The 20,346-nt window shown below is 33.4% G+C and overlaps 2 protein-coding genes across 4 annotated transcripts; both read left to right on the top strand.

Annotated features, from left to right (window-relative positions):
* Positions 1 to 4,798: 4,798 nt before the first annotated feature.
* Positions 4,799 to 13,993, top strand: LOC123890515 (F-box/LRR-repeat protein At4g14103-like). 2 transcript variants are annotated; one of them, XM_045940139.1, is made up of 4 exons: positions 4,799 to 5,681; positions 5,849 to 6,096; positions 13,360 to 13,438; positions 13,559 to 13,993. In XM_045940139.1, the coding sequence occupies exons 1-4, from the start codon at positions 4,803 to 4,805 to the stop codon at positions 13,757 to 13,759; spliced, it is 1,407 nt and encodes a 468-aa protein (XP_045796095.1). In that variant the 5' UTR covers positions 4,799 to 4,802; the 3' UTR covers positions 13,760 to 13,993. The 2 variants fall into 2 exon arrangements, with proteins under 2 accessions (XP_045796095.1, XP_045796096.1); XM_045940140.1 differs by lacking the exons at positions 13,360 to 13,438; positions 13,559 to 13,993 and adding exons at positions 7,418 to 7,496; positions 7,619 to 7,879.
* Positions 13,994 to 16,285: 2,292 nt separating this feature from the next.
* Positions 16,286 to 20,068, top strand: LOC123893046 (F-box/LRR-repeat protein At4g14103-like). 2 transcript variants are annotated; one of them, XM_045942966.1, is made up of 5 exons: positions 16,286 to 16,436; positions 16,821 to 17,757; positions 17,929 to 18,176; positions 19,348 to 19,426; positions 19,547 to 20,068. In XM_045942966.1, exons 2-5 carry the CDS (start codon positions 16,879 to 16,881, stop codon positions 19,754 to 19,756), a joined length of 1,416 nt encoding a protein of 471 aa, XP_045798922.1. In that variant the 5' UTR covers positions 16,286 to 16,436; positions 16,821 to 16,878; the 3' UTR covers positions 19,757 to 20,068. The 2 variants fall into 2 exon arrangements, with proteins under 2 accessions (XP_045798922.1, XP_045798923.1); XM_045942967.1 differs by having other exon boundaries at positions 16,295 to 16,445.
* Positions 20,069 to 20,346: the final 278 nt, after the last annotated feature.

Raw genomic sequence — 20,346 nt, 5'->3', positions numbered from 1 at the left:
CCGCCGAAGACCGCACATACAGAATTTAATTCTCTCATGAGGTCTTAGCAAGCTGTCCTTTGGTCGAGATTACTAGCTTCGTTTCCTATGCGATATTACTAGGTCCTTAGATTTTATTCTAATTTAATCAATATTAAAATAACTAAAACCAGACAATCAAAAAAATTTAAAAAAGTAAAAATAACTGAATTTATATATATAACTAATATAAATATTACAACCAAACATTTGTAAGGGAGTTTCTCGACTCCACCTAATCCAGGAAAAATAAATTACAAAAACAGAAAGGAAAAGAACCTTAACGGCCTTGGAGTTCCTTGGCCTCCTTGCCTCCTTCTTAGAGTTCTTCTAACTCTTGAATATGTTGGACTACTTTGAATGCAGTGGAATGTAGTGGAATGAATAATAGTGAAGGAGGAAGGCTTTGTTTATAGTTTTACAGCTGGATTTGTGCTTTTTTCTGCGCTCCATCGCACCCATCGTGGCTACGATGGCGTGTATTTTTGCGTCATCGTGACCTCAATGGATCCTATCGTGGTACGATGAAAGATTTTCTAGAGATTTTCGGCTTATTTTTCAAGTCATCATCGTGCCACGGTGACAAGCCATCATGCCACGATGGTAAAGATTTTCAGCTGATTTTCTTTAATTTTATCCTTCTTCTCATCGCGCCACGCCCAGGTTCATCGTGTGTACGATGGTGCGCTTTCTTTATTCCATTTTTGCCCTTTTTTGCTGCTTTTTTCACTTTTCTTGCTTCCGGTCCTTGTGTCTTCACTTTCCTGGTATTTCCTTGTTTTTGGTCTTTATTTACTATAAAAACTATACTAATCTACTATAAAAAATGTCATATAATTGGCTGTCATCAAGGACAAAAAATTACTGAAATTTTTTATAACTAAAAATGAAATTTGAGATATTTATAGGGATTAAAAACATATTTAACCCCACTTTTAATATAGAAAAAAGAAAATATGTTGTATTGATCTTCTAAATATTTTTTGATCAAATTAATTAATTTTTATAAGAATCAAATTAAAACCTTAAATAATACACAATATATTTTAAACCAAATTCATAAAAACAAAAAGTAAAAATTAAGTAGTGCTTTTGTATATTTGAGCGACTAATTTTAAAAAGAACCAATGGCGAGTCATTTGAACAGACTTATATTTTATTTTATTTTTAAGCAAAATTGTGAGGCTTTACGTATAAAATAACCAAATATTTTATAAGTATTGCACTAGTGTTTTTATTTTGACAGAAATTACATTAATGTTAATATTTTAAAAATACTCATAAATTTTATGAATCAAAAGACTAGTGTGAAGTTTTTACTAGTTGCATTAACAAAAGTAACAATTTATATTTTCTATTTTTTTTTGGATTAATTGGACAGTAGTTAAAGAAAATAAAAAGTAAATGTTTTATTTTTTTTTAGTATTAATTTTGTGGTTCCTGAGAAAAGGAAGCTCAAGTAATCTAAAGTTAAACCGTAAGATTAAAATCTTATTAAAAGTTGTTCCCATCTAAATTATAAATAACATTTTTTTTTACTATTCTTAATAACATGACTACACAAATTCTAAAATAATTTGACTATATTAATTTTTTTAACCAGTGCTTCAAAAACGGTGGCTTCTAAGGTGAGGGCTCAATCAAGTCTCTCACCGGTGTACCACTTAATTCGACCATTAGATCAAAGAACTCTACATGATCTCATTAGTCACAATCACACAGGATTTTATCTGATTATCAAAAAAAAAACACAGGATTTTATCTCTCTCTCTCCCCTTTCCATTCACTCTTTCACTTTGCGTCAACTTCTCCATCTTTAGGCATAAAAGCACAGTGAACGTGAGTTCCTCAATAACTTTTATGCCTCAGTTTTCCATCATCCTCGAAAGTCGGAGAAGCCAAAAGAAAGGCACTTGGTTGATTGGTACATAGTCGGAGAAGCCACAGTCACCCAGGTGTGGAAATTAGGGGCAAAATTGTGTGTGAGAGTGTACATATGTTCTCGTCTTTCTAAAAATAGAACTACACCATTGATAAAATCTGACGGTATTTTTTAAGTGGTACATCGGTGAGGGACTTAATTAAGCCCTCACCCTAGACTCCACCATCGCTTATTAACATTTTTTATTTTTGTATGCAATCCTTAATCAATACTCATAAGGCATTTGTTAGATAGATCCAAATAAATAAAAAAAACATTCTTGAACCAAAAAATAAACCCAAAATCTTGAAAAAAAACAAAGTCAAAGAATTGAAAACAAGTAAACCACAAAATGGATCATTGACTTGTAGAATTGAAAAACTCTTTGTCAAACTTTTCTTTGGTTTTAATCCTCCAGTTCATAAGGGAAAGGAACTGGTAATTAAGAGTTCGACCGCAAAATAAGTAAAATTAAATCAAGAATTGTTCATATCAGAAATTGAACTCGGGCTCACCCGACCAAATCGTCATAGGGGGAGCTCATTTATTTAGAAAAGTAAAATATAATAATTTGAAATATGACTTTTGTGTTTTTTTTTAAATAGTAAGTTTTATGGAAAGATGTATAAAGAATTTTTTATTGGTTATTGATTATGAAAAAAAAAGAATAAATTAAATACAATTTACATTTAATTTCATAAGAATAAGTAAAAATAATTCTTAAAAATAATAAAAGTCACTCTTTTTTTTTACCATATATTGAGACAAGAAAAAGGGATTTTTGTTTTGAAATCGTTTGACCTATCTTTTTTTGCTCTTCTTTTTCTTTAGAAGTAAAAAGTTAGGTCAAACAACAATTTTTAAAAGCTCTACAAAAATAGCCTGTTTGAGTTGGTGGAGACCAAATCGCGTACAGTGGCAGAGATGTGTTGTCTAGGTTGGGGGTAAATGGGGAGGCGTGGGAGTGGCGGAGGCGGTTGAGGGCGTGGGAGGAGGAGATGTTGGGGGAGTGTCAGTCTTTACTTCTTGACATTTTTTTGCAGGATCAGACCATTGATAGGTGGTAGTGGCGCCCAGACCCTGATATAGGCTACACTGTTGGGGGAGCTTATCAGCTTTTGACTTCTCATGTTTCTGTTACTCTGGATGATGCGGAAAACCTTATATGGCATCCTCAGGTTCCTTTGAAGGTTTCCATCTTTGCGTGGCGTTTATTGCGTGACAGGTTGCCTACGAGAGTAAACCTGGTCACTCGGGGAGTTTTATCTTCTACAGCTGGCACGTGTGTTTTTGGATGTGGAGCGACCGAATTGGCCCATCATTTATTTCTCTCATGTAGTATTGCTGGATCTCTTTGGGACTTAGTTCGCGTGTGGATTGACATTTCTTTGGTGGATTTCACTACTTTGCGTGATCATTTTGTCCAGTTTACAGCCTCAGCAGGTGGATCTCGAGCGCGTCGGTCTTTTTTGCAGCTTATTTGGCTTACTTGTGTTTGGGTGATATGGACAGAGAGAAATCATCGTTTGTTCAAAGGCTCAACAGGCACACCTCATCTTTTGTTGGATAAGATCAAGCTTTTCCCATTTCGGTGGTTGAAGACGACGAGTATCACGTTAACTTCAAACTACCATAGCTGGTGGTCTAATCCATTGTTGTGTTTGGGCCTTGTATGATTTGATTATAATTGTATCTTATTGACTTTTTGTAAACTGGTATAGTCTTCCTCGGTACGTCTTGTGCTGGGGAGACTGTTTATGTTAATATATCTCATTTTGGTTTCTTCAAAAAAAAAGAAAAAAAATAGCTTTTATATTTTAAGAAAAATTATAATATACTATACAACATATCTTTTAATTTTATTAAAATAAAATAAAAAACAAAGTTTAACTTTTTTTATAAAAAAAAGAAATTACCAAACAACTTTAATTTTAGTTTTAAAGTATTATTTTTAAAATATTATTTATAGCTTTATGATTAAAAGAGCTTTTACACTTAAAAAAACAAGGCCAAATGTTATATATTGATCAATTTATTCACCCAAAAAAAAATTGATCAATTTTACTCTTCAATAGAGTCATTAACTTTTCAAACAGAATCCTTTAACAAAAAAATATTCATAAATTAGTCTTAAAAAAAAAAATTCATAAAATCAAGAAGCAAAGCCAATGTGGCCGCGTGCCTCTCTTACTCTCTAGCTCCCTCGTCTGGTTTCCCTCTCAATATTTTCAGTCCTTCAAAACAAGAATCAATAAAACCGTTGAGATTCATCTTCTTCACTCCTTACCCTAGCGAGCGTTCCATTCCACCATACTCACAACTCAGTTACGTTGGTATTTCTCATTCCCCAAATTCATTTTCTTTTATGCGTTTTTTTTTCTTTTTCTATATCATTATCATGCATGAATGAGATTTCAAGAATACTTTCTAGGTTTTCTTTTTGCATTTGTTTTTCTTGTTCAAATTCAAAACAACATTGCTAGCGTACAATTTCTCACTTACTTACGCTGCATTTGATCTGCTAAAAAATAAGGGGCCCGAACAAGATAATTTATTTGTAATGTGTTTGATTGTAAATTTGTTCCTTGAGACTTGACAAATTGGGGGTAAGGGATTAGACAAAAATTGAAATTCTTATCTTCACTAAATCACATGACTTCTGCACCTATGTTCCGCACTGTTCTGTTCGGTACTTAACTTTTGTAAATCAAACGGACCCTTCGTGTTCCTCTATCTTAATGCAGAATTTATTTTAATTCCATTTTTTTCTTTTTTTTTCCCTTAGGTTTTCGTCTGAATAAATTCTGATTCAGTTGATAAGAAAATGATTCAACAGAAGACAAGGAAGAGAAGAGGCATTGAAATGAGTGAAGACAAATTGAGTGATTTGCCTAATTGCATTCTCATTCACATTTTGTCATTTTTGAACACTAAAGACGCCGTTCAAACTTGCATTTTGTCCAAAAGATGGAAGTGTATTTGGAAATATATTCCCACCCTTACATTGCATTACTCAAAGTTTTCTACTTTGAAGAGTTTTGACCAATTCGTGTCTAGGGTTTTGTCTCTTCGTGATAATTCAATTTTACCACACACATTTGGTTTTGATCGTAATGGTAGTATTAATTCCAGCTTACTTAAAAAGGTTGCAAATTATGTTTTATCCCACAATGCCAAGCTCCTTCAATTAGGAATTGATGTCAAAGGTGATATTCGTGACATTCTGCCTTGCATTTCTTCATGTCAGACTTTAACGTCACTTAAGCTATCAGTTTCACCTAAAGGTCGTTATAATTACGGGAGAACGTTGTTTCCTAAATCACTGAATTTAACAGCATTGACCTGCTTGCATCTAGGAAATTTTGCATTTTGTGCTGGTGACGATGGTCGAATTGAGCCCTTTTCAGCCTTTAACAGGTTGAATAGTTTGATCATTGATAATTGCACGGTGAAGGATGCACAGATCCTGTGCATATCAAGTGAGAAGCTAGTTAGTTTAACTATGCGTAATCATTCTTTCGACGTTTACCAAATCGAGCTATCTGCTCCAAGTCTTTGTGCATTTTCTTTTATGGGTATTCCTTATCAGAAGTTCCATGGAAGTAGTCTTTCTTCTGTTGAACAAGTAAACATTGATGCGGAAATGTTGGCAAATTACTCGGAGCCTCCTTTGGTTCTACTCAGCTGGCTGTCTGATCTTCCTAATATAAAATCATTGACGGTCTCTGCAAGTACTCTTCAGGTACCTTAACTTGGCCTTGCTTTGAAGTCACAGTCCAAGTAAACATTGAGGCTTAATTTTTATTTTATTTTCAAAATACTTTTTATGTTTCTGACTTATCTAAAAAATCAATTGAATTTTTAAAATGCATTAAACTAATTCTAATTCACTGTCATCTCTTATTGCAGGTTCTCTCCTTTGTTCCTGATATTTTGAAGGATAAGCTATTATCAGCATCCCTTATGCGTAGCTTGAAGTCACTGAAAGTAAAGCTGAAACCACTTTCATATGGATTATCCTTGGCATTGAAAATTGTTAACTTAGAAAAAGAATTAAAAGCAAGATTCGAACCATCTTCACTAATACCTGATGGAATATTGGACCTTTTGCTCAGGAACTCGCCGTCGGCAGATGTTGACATCGTAGAATGCTCGAGGTAAAATGTGCACTCATCTTTTTAAAGAGAGATTCTTAAAATTAGATTGATTTTTGCTTCCTTTTCTGTTTCCATTTCCCTAGGTCTCTCTTGCTATAACTCATAATCAGTGGATAAATTACTAGTCCATTGGAAAGAGAAACAAATTAAGTTAGCGGTCCAGTGGATAAATTATAGGCAACATCAAATTAAGTTGATGTTTTGGGGCAATGATAGGATTGCTTGTACTTTTTTTTTTTAAGCAGCAAAATTTTATTAAAAAACCAATCCCTTTAGTATAACGCATACCAAAAAGGAGGGCCAAAAGATACAAGAGGTTACAGGGCAGAGGAAACATAAAAATAAAAGCCAAGTGACTACACTACACGAGGCTCACAACACCCACCCCATAGGCACACAGCAGCAAAAAACACAAAAAGTAGCAGAACATGTTAAAGAAAAGCAGGCACCCTTCCTGTTAACAAAGAAGACCGAATCTGAGCAGCAACCAAACAGCAAAGGAAAATGAAGAACAGCAACACAGCACAACAGAAAAAATAAAAGCGACACATTACTGCGCGAAACAAAAAGTCTTGATAAATTATTTAAAAAATTATTTCCGTTCCTGTAAGATTATTTCATCTTTTGCTGGAAGTTATTTGAAAAAATTGTAGTCCTTGTCAAAATTCTCTCTGTGAGTTCTTATTAAGTTTGTTTTCCGAAGTTTCAAACTAACACATATATAGTACTATTTATAGTTGATTATGTGATTTGCTTTGTCAATAACTACTACTTGAAGAGCAGAACTGCTGGTTAAAAGTCAGAAGTAAATTCAACTGGAAATCTTCAAAGAAACTAAAATAAAAGTAAATTTTAAGTGGCTTTGGTTCACATATTGGTAGTTGGGTTCTACCTTTTTTTTTTCTTTCTGGAAAATTCACATATGATTATGTTTCTGATGAATTAAGGATCCCAAAATTGCATCTTCATCTAAAGCTACCAAGTTATTGGACCCAAGATGAATGCCCATTCCCCTCATTATTGATCAGTATTAATGTTCCATTGGTTGTGAACTTGTGAGGTTGATATGAACATATCCTAGTATTTAGATAACCAATAAATCAAGGGTTCGTTTTGATTGGTTTAGTTTTTAGCTTATGAAAATAACTTCTGCAAATAAATAAGTTATGTTAATACTTAATTCATAAAACGACTTCTGTTACCGTAAAAAATAAAATAAAAAGACTTCTGTGAAACAACAATGGCTTGGCGGAATGGCTTGGTTGTCAACTGTGATACTTTATACTGATTAAGAATATGTATTTATGTTCTGTTCATCTAGGATTGACGGCTCCTTCGACCATCTAGCTCCGTTCTCATCTTTGCTTTTTCCTGAATTCCTTCAGCAGTCTTCTGATGAGGTATTCTCACATTGCTAAATTTCTTATTATTGCATGTGGTAGATATGGGTATATTCTGTCTAACCATTTATGGCTTTCATAGTTACTATTAGTTATGAACAAAAGTTTGTTGCATCTTCCAGCATGTTGTGCATGACCTGCAACGGCGGATACAACACCTAAAGCAAGCGAAACTGCAGATAAACAAATATATTGATCTAGCGATTAAGGAGAAGATAATTTGGAAGTGGGAGGAGGTACTAGCCCTCAAAGATCATGAGATGATGTTCTTAAAGACCATTGATGTCATAGAGCGACAGATGCGCGAAATTGAACCTCTTTGATTAAAAGTCCGAAGTAAATTCAACTGGAAATCTTCAAAGAAACTAAAGATTTAAGTGGCTTTTGTTCACATATTGGTTGTTGGGTTCTACATGTTTCTTTTCTGGAAATTTCATATGATTTTGTTTCTGATGATTTAAGGAGCCCAAAATTGCATTTTCTTCTAAAGTTTGAGACGATCCGTTTTCCTTTAGAGATTCAAATATTGTCCCTGAGCAACTCAATTAGTCGAAACATCAGTATTTAGAGATTGGAGTTCGAACTTCGGTTTCATCACTTATAATTCATTTTAAAGGGATAAAATTCTATCCACTAGACTACTCGACAAAAAAGAAGAGAGGTTCACACATCGTGCATAAGTTTTAGCTTAAACAACAATACCAACATACATTGCTATGCCAAGGGCTTCATTTGATTGTTTGAATTCAAAATACGTTAGTTAGTTTTAGCGGTATATTTACTACTTTGTCTACATAAATACATAAACAAAGAAAAAGAAAAGAGATATTTAAACACGAGTCCATCTTCATTGGCATCTAACTTTTACTTCTAATAAAGAAAAAAGAAAATATATGTTGTATTGATCTTCTAAATAATTTTTGATCAAATAAATTAATTTTTATAAGAATCAAATTAAACCTCTAAATAACAAACAATATATTTTTACCAAATTCATAAATACAAAAAATAAAAATTAAGTAGTGCTTTTGTATATTTGAGCGACTAATTTTAAAAAGAACCAATGATTGGACACGCCTACATTTTATTTTATTATTTTACTCAAAATTGTGAGTATTTATTTTGTACTTTCTCTATTTATTTAAAGCAATACTAATAAAAATATTGTTTATTTTTTGTAGTCAAAATAAAAACAATATTTTTTTTTCACACTAATCAAAATATTGTTTTTTTTTTTTTTACTTACTAATCAGAATATTGTTGGACATTGAAATATTGACACTTCGTTCAATTGACATTTAAATTTTGATTTATCGCATTAATTTGACAAGAGATTTAATTTTGTCACCCTATGTATTTCTAGTGCCCCTACGCCTTTCCTATTTTACCCTTCCGCTACTTATGAGTGGATGTTGTTATAATGACAATTTTTTTAGAAACTTTGTCATTTCGTGTGTAAATGGTCGCATAGTCCTTCACTCTGTGTTTAACTAACCAAAACAAAATCTACCAAGCTTCCATTTAGGATCATACGTCATAGTCGGGATAAAGGCCTGCCACATGGCTAATTTTAATTGTCCAGTTATAGTTTATAAAAAAACATACAAACTAGTTATCATTATTTACATCATAAAACTTTGGATGTCAAACTAAAACCGAACTATTTACTGCACCCCTTCCCCTTCTTCTTGCCTCTTGCACTGGCACTACTAGTTTCACCCCATCCCCTCTTGCACACGCACTGGTTCTAACACGCCTATATCTCTGGCAACAATATCCTTCTCCAATTATCTAAAGAACCAAGCTTATGTACAGTTTCATATACACAATTTTTACCGTGCTAGATACATGGGGGGAAGTTATTTTTATTTAAAAACATTTTTCTTTTTCTTTTTTTAATTAAAAAATATAAATAACTACCTTTTTGTGAGAGGAACAGAAAAACAACATCTAAAGAAATGCATATACTTAAAGACTACAAGAATATGCATCACGTTTAACAAGCAACGGACCAAAGCGCGAATCAGCCTTAATGGCATCCCAATTGTTCTTCCCATATTTAATGACCCCCAAGAACAATGCAAAAGCCTCATTTGTTTTCCAATTTTCAATTTTTTCTGTTTCATCATTGACCTTACCCCCTACAGTCATTTGCAGAAATGTTCACCCCAAAAAAATTCTAGATCAGCCTTGATCTTATTCTTAATGCCATCTTCACTCCTTCGACTAAGAGTTGAACCACAATCGACCTTAATCTGTTGCCAAATGTTCTTCGGCTGATTCACCCCAGACAACCCTTCCCGATTTAGTCCCGTTTGTTGAAGCTCCATACGTCCATTTGGAAGCTTTGCAAACATCATGTCTTCATCAGCCTTGGCCCGATTCCTACGGTCATCTGCAATGAAATTAACGAGCCATGGAGCAAAGCGCGGATCAGCCTTAATCGCATGCCAATTGTTCTTATGCACAAGTTGTCCCACATTGAATGCACAAACTGCCGTTGCTGTCCAATTTTCTTTTTCCATGAATCTCCGCAAATCATATATAGCATGTAAAACTAAAAACTACTCCTATTAAAAAACCACATTCTAACCTAATAAAAAAATTAAATAAAAGATCATCTCAACAAATAAACCACTTCTAGATTAAACACACAAAAATAATAGTACTTAAGTAACAAAAATGATGAAGAAATAGCTAAAATGAGAGTAAAAAATAACTACTTCAAGTTTCAACATTATACTTCATATATCAAAATATGATAAAGAAAAAAATGAACAAATTAACAATGTTTATATGAAATGCGTTTTTGGAAGTTTCAAACTAACACACACACACACATATATATATATATATATATATAGAGTCAGGATCCGTTGACACCAACTAGTTTGACACCAAATGTTACACCTCTCAATAACGTTTTAACCGATATAAATTTTATAAAATCCACCGTTGGATTGAAAGTTTACATCATATAGATCATTTGTGTAAAATTTCAGACAAATCCAAAATCATTTGATATGCTATTGAGACACATAAAGATTAACGGCATTTAAAAAAATACAAAAACCGTTAATTTTGATGTATCTCAATAACATATCAAATGATTTTGGATTTATTTGAAATTTTACACAAATGATCTATATGATGTAAACTTTCAATCCAACGGTGGATTTTATAAAATTTATATCGGTTAAAACGTTATTGAGAGGTGTAACATTTGGTGTCAAACTAGTTGGTGTCAACGGATCATGACTCATATATATATATATATATATATATATATATATATATATATATATATATATATATATATATATAGGGGGCTGTTAACTTAGACCCAGTTGGGTCTAAGTTAGCAAGGTGCACCTTTTCAGTTGGACAAAAATATCCATTTTTTTAATTTTTGAAAGAATAGAGCAACAGGGGCATTTCTGTAATTTACCCAACAATACACGCGCCCCCAACTTCTTTTCCCACCCCCCAGGACACGTGGCAGCGTGTGATTGCACAAAATCCGCGCGCGTGCATCACACGCGCCGACAGGCGCGCGTGGGTGGAAGGATGACGCGGAGAGAGAAAACTTTTTGAAAAGGCAGGCCATGTGTCACGCTATTATTGGATGCGTTAATTTTTTTCCATTTAATACTTTAAACTCGATTATTTCGTCGTAAATTAATTTTTTATTTTTTATTTTTTATACCAAAATTCATAATTTTTTTTCTCTACAAATAGAGACTTGGTTCGTTTGATTTGGACACAGAAAAAAAAAAACCCAATTTTTCACTACCTTAATCTCATTTTTCACTACCTTACATCAACTCACTGAAACCATTCTACCAGGAAAATGGTTTCAGAGTACAAATCTCTGAAACCATTCTACAAGCTAAATGGTTTCAGAAGCAAATAACTAATAATCAACTTACTGAAACCATTCTACCAGCAAAATGGTTTCAGATTACAACTCTCTGAAACCATTGTACCAGATAAATGGTTTCAGAAGCAAACACAATTAATAAATTACTCACTGAAACCATTCTACCAGTAAAATGGTTTCAGAATACAACTATGTGCAACCATTCTACAAGCTAAATGGTTTCAGAAGCAAATAACTAATAATCAACTTACTGAAACCATTCTACCAGCAAAATGGTTTCAGATTACAACTCTCTGAAACCATTGTACCAGATAAATGGTTTCAGAAGCAAACACAATTAATAAATTACTCATTGAAACCATTCTACCAGTAAAATGGTTTCAGAATACAACTATGTGCAACCATTCTACCAGTAAAATGGTTTCAGAAGCAAACATTAGTTTTTCCTGGTATAATGGTTTCAGTGAGTTGGTTGAGTGGTGCGTGTTAAATTACAACACACAAGTAACATATTTAGTAGACAAAAAATGAGATTAAGGTAGTGAAAAATTGAGTTTTTTTTTCTGTGTCCAAATCAAACGAACCAAGTCTCTATTTGTAGAGAAAAAAAAATTATGAATTTTGGTATAAAAAAAAATAAAAAATTAATTTACAACGAAATAATTGAGTTCAAAGTATTAAATGGAAAAAAATCTCGCCCAGCCAATCAGACAGCGACACGTGTCCTGCTTTTAAAAAGTAGATTCTTCTCTCTCCAGGGTGTAATCCAGTGTGGTGCACGCGCTGGAATCTGATGGATTCGGATGATCTGGGCTGTCTGATTGATCAGACAGTCTTGATGAGATCAGATCTTGGCTGTCTGATGGAAATCAACGGCCTGTAACCATGGTCCTGCGGTACGCGCGCGACACTGGATCCGCGTCCATTGATGGTAATTTGGTTAATTAATTAAAAAGAATGGGTATTTTGGTCCAACTGAAAAGGTGCACTTTGCTAATTTAGACCCAATTGGGTCTAAATTAGCAGCCCCTATATATATATATATATATATATATATATATATATATATATATATATATATATATATATATATATATATAGTATTACTTATAGTTGATTATGTGATTTGCTTTGTCAATAACTATTACTTGAAGAGCCGAACTGTTGATTAAAAGTCAGAAGTAAAATCAACTGGAACTCTTCAAAGAGACTAAAATAAAAGTAACATTTAAGTGGCTTTGGTTCACTTATTGGTAATTGGGTTCTACCTGTTTTTTTTCCTGGAAAATTCACATATGGTTTTGTTTCTGATGAATTAAGGGACCCAAAACTGCATTTCCATTGGTTGTAAGGTTGATATGAATATATCCTTGTATTTAGATAACCAATCAATCAAGGGACCGTTTGGAGTGGCTTATGATAGAGACTTGAATGTGAAGTGAGCCTTGACTTTGGCCCAAGACTAAGGTGTGATGAGGTGGCATGAGTGCATGAGGACTTACTCCACTATATAAGGACTGTTATGCACAAGGAATAACCTAGCTAGAATTTCAGATAGAATTAATGGGATCACTTTTAGTGATTTGGGGCACTTTAGTGCTTTGGGGCTAGTAGACTCTCTCTACTAGTTTGTTACCTTTGTTATTTTCATTCTCCATTTTCATAAACTGTGTAATTGTTCATATGTTTTCAATCAATACAATTACATATTTCTCCATTTCAATCTTATTTTCATTATTTGAGATCTAGAGCTTCATCAGCTTATTTTTTAGCGAATGAAAAATAGTTATGCAAACAAATAAGTTTTTATGTTAATTCATAAGTTCTCACTAACTAAAATTGTATCTTATTAAGTTATTTTTTCCTAAACTACCTTGACAAATCTATTAGTTTAAAACGACTTTTGTTATTGATGTTTGATGTTGTCAAGAAAAATATTTGTGATACTTTATACTGATTAGTATTTATGTTCTGTGCATCTAGGATTGACGACTCCTTCGACCATCTAGCTCCGTTCTCATCTTCGCTTTTTTTTCAATTCCTTCAGCCTTCTTCTAATGAGGTATTCTCACATTGCTAAATTTCTTATTATTGCATGTGCTAGATATGAGTATATTCTGTTCATCCTTTATGGCTTAATAGTTATTATTAGTTATGAACAAAAGTTTGTTGCATCTTCCAGCGTGTTGAGGATTTCCTGGAACGGCAGATACAACACCTTAAGGGAGTGAATCTGCAGATACAAAAATATACTGATCTAGTGACTAATGAGGTGATAATTTGGGAGAGGGAGGATTTAATAACCCTCAAAGAGTATCAGATAATGTTCTTAAAGATCAGTGATGTCATAGAGCGACTGGTGCGTGAACTTGAAGCTCTTTGATTAAACTCCGAAGTAAAATCAACTGAAAATCTTGAAAGAAACTAAAGATTTAAGTGGCTTTTTTTCACATATTGGTTGTTGGGTTCTACATGTTTCTTTTCTGGAAATTTCATATGATTTTGTTTCTTATGATCTAAGGAGCCCAAAATTGTATTTTCATCTAAAGCTACCAAGTTACTGGAACTTAATATTTTGATAGACCTAATATGAATGACCAAACTTGAATATTCTCAAGAGGCTCTTACTCTTATGGTTGATTCTACATTTGATCTTACCATTCCCTTGTGGAGTGTGGCGTTTTCAACTCCACCACCTTTTCTTATCTGTCTTTCCCCTTTTATTTGCTACTTTCTTTTCAACGCATATGAATGCACTTAAATCCAATCGTTCCTTTAGCTTTCTAGCATTCACGTAAGGTTCGTCTGCATTAGGAGGGGTGTTAATGTTGAACCCTAGAAAATGTAATTAATTAGAGGGCTTACAATGATGGCACTACTTAAATGATTAGTCATATAACAACTTGTTATACAACTTTAGTTATTCTGTTGATTGGAAGTATTTACTACAAGTCGTGTTCAACTTTTTTATTTATTACAAAATTAACAATAATAATCATTCATTCAAATTCATAGGGGTATATCAATCGAAATCATTATATATTCTTTTCTGCATCAAACTTATGCCTTTAGATTGTTTAAAAGGATTGAGGATCGTCAACAACTTGAATGTCCACATCAAGGTGAAAGCTCTAAAGAATCAAATTATTATGACCTTATGAGTTATATATGAACCGGTTGACATCCTCGCGTGTAACATTATTGTGGAGTGAAATTCAGGCCCTTCCTATGTGTTTAATCATTGTAGCTTCAAACTTATAAAATAAATGAATAGTATAGATGGACACTTCACCTCATCCTGTAAAAAAAATTACGGGAGAGGATCCATGTCCATATAGGCACGGTTAAAATGTGGCCAAACATTCAATTCTGGGCACACAACAAATGAAACTTAAGAAGCTTAATGGTTTCATCTCTAGCCATGAGAGATCTGTCCACAGTGATAGTACTAGTTGAACCTGGCAAATATGGTAAATGAATGGGAGGGGTTGCCCATAAACAATCTCAAATAGAGTAGTATGAATGGAAGAGTGATAATTAATACTGTACTACCATTCAACTAAGCACAACCACTTATACCATTGAGTAGGTTTGTCTGAACACGTGCAGTGCAAATAAGCCTCCAAGCATTTGTTGACCACCTCAATATGGCCATCGGATTGAGGATGGTAAGCATATGATTTATTTAAAGCTACACCTTGTAGTTTGAAAAATTCATTCCAAAAGGAAATAAGAAAAATTGGGTCTCTATCACTTGTAATGGACTCTGGTAATCCATGGAGCTTAAAGACGTTGTCTAAAAAAACTTGAGCTACATCCACTGCAGTGTAAAGATGAGCTAAAGCCATGAAATTAGCATATTTGCTGAATCTATCAATCACCACAAATATAACCTATTTCCCCTCAACAAAATCCATGCTGTAAATCCATGCTAATTTTCCCTCTGGTCTCAATTCCTCTCGAATCCAAGAGAACTTTGGGTGAGATTGTCTGTTGTGCTGTAAATCCTGAATAATGGTTTTGAAATGAGGATCTTGTTGCCAAGAGGGCTCTGATACCAATCGATACCAATCTTTTGGATATCAAGGATTAAGATTCGGTAATATCCTAATTTAATATCAGGAGTAACAAGGTTTAGAATACCACTCGTTCATAAGGAATCGAAAGGTAGAGAGAGAGAGAGTTTGTAGAAGAGAATAATTTGATCAAATTTCGTCTGATGAATACAATATATATATGCAAGTGTTTATTTTTCTTTCACCCTCGTTTTAATCTGGTTCAGCGTCAGTTCTAACATCAAATGGTTCAAACTCCCTCCTGATCGTAGTTGTGGGGATCGAATCGTGGTCTTCCCTACCAAGTTCAGCGCCAATCAGAACTAACTATCGTGTGCAAGTTGGTTACTGCAAATCATTCATTCTAACAACTTAACACCTCATCATATTTCTAGAACAAAGTCGTAAAAGCCAAAATAAGAAGGTAAATTTTAATATGGACCACTTCATCAAGTTGTCCATGATGGACCGATCATGAATAACATTATAACGAATACAAATTTTACAAAATCCATCGTTGGATCGAAAGTTTATATCATATAGATCGTCCATAGAAAAATTTAGAAAAATTGAAAATCATTTGATACGCCATTGAGACCCATCAAGAATAATAGTTTATTAAATACCGTAAATCTTATGGGTCTCAATAACATATCAAATGATTTTCAATTTTTCTAAATTATTTCATGGATAATCTATATGATATAAACTTTCAATCTAATAATAAATTTTATAAAATTTGTATTCAATAGATCATTTGTCCATGATGGACACCGTAGCCTAGAGTGAATAAGAGAATATCCTCTAACAATTTTACACTTCAATAGAGTCAATAACTTTTCAAAATATATATATAATCATAAAATGAAGAAGCTAACCCAATGTCGCTGCTTGCCTCTCTGACTCCGTCGTCTGGTTTCCTTCAAAACAAGAATTGAGATTTATTTTCTTCACTCCGATCGATAACGAGCGTTCCATTCCACCATCATCACAACTCACAACTCAGTTACGTTGGCATTTCTCATTCCTCAAATTCATTTCCTTTTATTGGTTTTTTCTAGGTTTTCTTTTCGCAATTGTTTTTCATGTTCAAATTCAAAACAACTTTGCTAGCTGTACAATTTCTCACTTACCTTCGGTGCATTTGATCTGCTAAAAAATTAGAGACCGGACAAGCCAACTTAGTCATAAATGTGTTTGATTTTTTAATTTTTTTTCTTCCTGAGACTGGACAAATTGGGGATTAAGGGATTAGACAAAAATTGAAACTCTTGTCCTCACTAAATCATAGTACAACTCTTGTACAACGTTTGTCTTGTGATGTTCTTTACTGTTATGTCCAATACTTACCCTTGGTGTTCCATTTTGTTTTCCTTTTTTCTTCCTTAGGTTTTTGTCTGAATAACTTCTGATTCAACACAAGGCAAGGAAGAGAAGAGTTATTGAAATGAGTGAAGCAAAATTGAGTGATTTGCCTAATTGCATTCTCATTCACATTTTGTCATTTTTGAATACTAAAGACGCTGTTCGAACTTGCATTTTGTCCAAAAGATGGGAGCATATTTGGAAATATATTCCCACCCTTATATTGCATTACTCAGATTTTTCTACTTTGAAGAGTTTTGACAAATTCATGTATAGGGTTTTGTCTCTTCGTGATGACTCAGTTTTGCCGCACACAATTGATTTTGATCGTAGTGGTGGCATTAAGTCCGGCTTACTTAAAAAGGTTGCACATTATGTTTTATCCCACAATGTCAAGCTCCTTCGATTAAGAATTGATGTCAAAGGTGATATTTGTGACATTCTGCCTTGCATTTCTTCATGTCAGACTTTAACGTCACTTAAGCTATCAGTTTCACCTAAAGGTCGTTATAATTACGGGAGAACATTGTTTCCTAAATCACTGAATTTAACAGCGTTGGCCTTCTTGCATCTAGGAAATTTTGCCTTTTGTGCTGGTGACGATGGCCTAGTTGAGCCCTTTTCAGCCTTTAACAGCTTGAATAGTTTGATCATTGATAATTGCACGGTGAAGGATGCACAGATCCTGTGCATATCAAGTGAGAAGCTAGTTAGTTTAACTATGCGTAATCATTCTTTTGATGTTTACCAAATCGAGCTATCTGCTCCAAGTCTTTGTACATTTTCTTTTATGGGTACTCCTTATCAGAAGTTCCGTGGAAATAGTCTTTCTTCTGTTGAACAAGTAAACATTGATGCGGACATGTTGGCATATTACTTGGAGCCTCCTTTGGTTCTACTCAGTTGGCTGTCTGATCTTCCTAATATAAAATCATTGACGGTCTCTGCAAGTACGCTGCAGGTAGCTTAACTTGACCTTGCTTTGAAGTCACTGCACAAGTAGTAAACATTGAGGCTTAATTTTTATTTTATTTTCAAAATACTTTTATGTTTCTAACTTATGTAAAAAATCAACTGAATTTTAAAATTGCATTAAACTGATTCTAATTCACTGTCATCTCTTATTGCATAGGTTCTCTCCTTTGTTCCTGATATTTTGAAGGATAAGCTATTATCAGCATCCCTAATGCGTAGCTTGAAGTCACTGAAAGTAAAGCTGAAGCCACTTTCATGTGGATTATCCATGGCATCGAAAATTACCAACTTTGATAAAGAATTAAAAACAGGATTCAAACCATCTTCACTCATACCTGATGGAATACTGGACCTTTTGCTCAAGAACTCGCCATCGGCAGATGTTGACATCCTAGAATGCTCGAGGTGAAATGTCCACTCATCTTTTGCTTCTTTTTCTGTTTCTATTTCCCTAGGTCTCTGTGGTTATAACTCATAATCAGTGGGTAAAATACTGGTCAATTGGGCAGAGAATCAAATTGAACATGCACAATAACGTTATTATATGCAACATCAAAATAAGTTGTTTTTTTAAGGCAATTATAGGATTGCTTGTACTAACTAACGAAATTTAATGTTGGTTTGAAATAAAACTTTATTTTAAGGTCAATCAAGGTTGATGAATGAAATTGAAGCTAGAATCTTTGTGAATAGTGTACGTTTGTAATACGTATTAGCTCCTAACTTTCACAATACTTTCTCTGGCCATAATTATAAGCAAAAGTTCACTTAATTTGACAGGAGGGAGTACGTGTCTAAGCACTTAATTCGAATCACACATAGCACCAGTTTGAATTAGCATCTAGTCCATAGGAGCTTGGCAACTGAGATAGTTACAATTAATTTCTACTTTACATACAAAAAGTCTTTATAAATCATTTAAAAATTTATTTCAATATATTCCTGTGAGGTTATTTCAACTTATGCTGGAAGTTATTTGAAAAAATTCTAGTCCTTGTCAAAATTCTCTCTGTGAGTTCTTATATTGAGTTTGTTTTCCGAAGTTTCATACTAACATATATATAGTACTATTTATAGTTGATTATGTGATTTGCTTACCTACTACTGGAAGAGCAGAACTGTTGATTAAAAGTCAGAAGTAAAATCAACTGGAAATCTTCAAAGAAACTAAAATAAAAGTAACATTTAAGTGGCTTTGTTTCACATATGATTTTGTTTCTGATGAATTAAGGGACCCAAAATTGCATTTCCATTGGTTGGGAGTTTGATATGAATCTATCCTTGTATTTAGATAACCAATCAATCATGGGACCATTTGGAGTGGCTTATTTTTTAGCGAATGAAAAATAGTTATGCAAATAAATATGTTTTTATGTTAATTCATAAGTTCTCACTAACTAAAATTGTATATTAACAAGTTATTTTTTCATAAACTAACTTGACAAATCTAGTAGTATAAAACGACTTTTGTTATTGATGTTTGATGTATTCAAGAACATTATTTGTGAACCAACAATGGCTTGGTTGTCAATTGTGATACTTTATACTGATTAGTATTTATGTTCTGTGCATTTAGGATTGACGACTCCTTCGACCATCTAGCTCCGTTCTCATCTTCCCTTTTTCCTGAATTCCTTCAGCCTTCTTCTAATGAGGTATTCTCACATTGATAAATTTCTTATCATTGCATGTGCTAGATATGATTATATTCTGTTCAACCTTTATGGCTTAATAGTTATTATTAGTTATGAACAAAAGTTTGTTGCATCTTCCAGCATGTCATGGCTGACCTGGAACGGCGGTTACAACACCTAAAGCAAGTGAAACTGCAGTTAAAACTATATATTCATCTAGCGACTAATGAGAAGATAATTTTGGAGAGGGAGGAGTTAATAGCCCTCAAAGAGTACGAGATAATGTTCTTAAAGACCATTGCTGTCTTAGAGAGACAGATGCGACAGATGCGCGATATTGAAGCTCTTTGATTAAAAGTCTATAGTAAAATCAACCGAAAAATTTGATAGACCTAATGTGAATGGCCATTGATGAGGACCAATCCTACATGATGGTTAGAAACCTAACTTCGAACCAAACTTGAATATTCTCAAGAGGCTCTTACTCTTATGGTGATTCTACATTTGATCTTACCATTTCCTTGTGGAATGTGGCGTTTTCTACTACACCACCTTTTCATATATGCCTTTCCCCTTTTATTTGCTACTTTCTTTTCAACTCATATATGTAAGCACTTGAATCCAATCGTTTATTTATCCTTTTACTTGGTTAGTAGTTTTTCATAACTTTTCTTCTCTAAGCACTTAAATATCAAATTTTTATCAACGACCATGTGGTTGAATATGATGTTTGTGCACAATGTGCTTGTTTCCATTCCCAACATTCTCATTTTTCAGATAATTTTAATTTTAGTCATTAAATTAAATTAATACCAATAATTTTTTTCCGAAAAATATAGGAATCCCATTACAAGTAGAAACGTTGATGCTGTAAAAAACGTAGAACCATTTACACACCCACCATTAAGCCATTTTAATCCTTGCGTCAAATTTGCAAATTA

Source organism: Trifolium pratense, linkage group LG6 (genome assembly GCF_020283565.1).
Source record: "Trifolium pratense cultivar HEN17-A07 linkage group LG6, ARS_RC_1.1, whole genome shotgun sequence".
NCBI classification, from domain to species: Eukaryota; Viridiplantae; Streptophyta; class Magnoliopsida; order Fabales; family Fabaceae; genus Trifolium; species Trifolium pratense.
The sequence above is the reverse complement of the archived record's forward strand: the minus strand, read 5'-3'. Positions and strand labels throughout refer to the sequence as shown.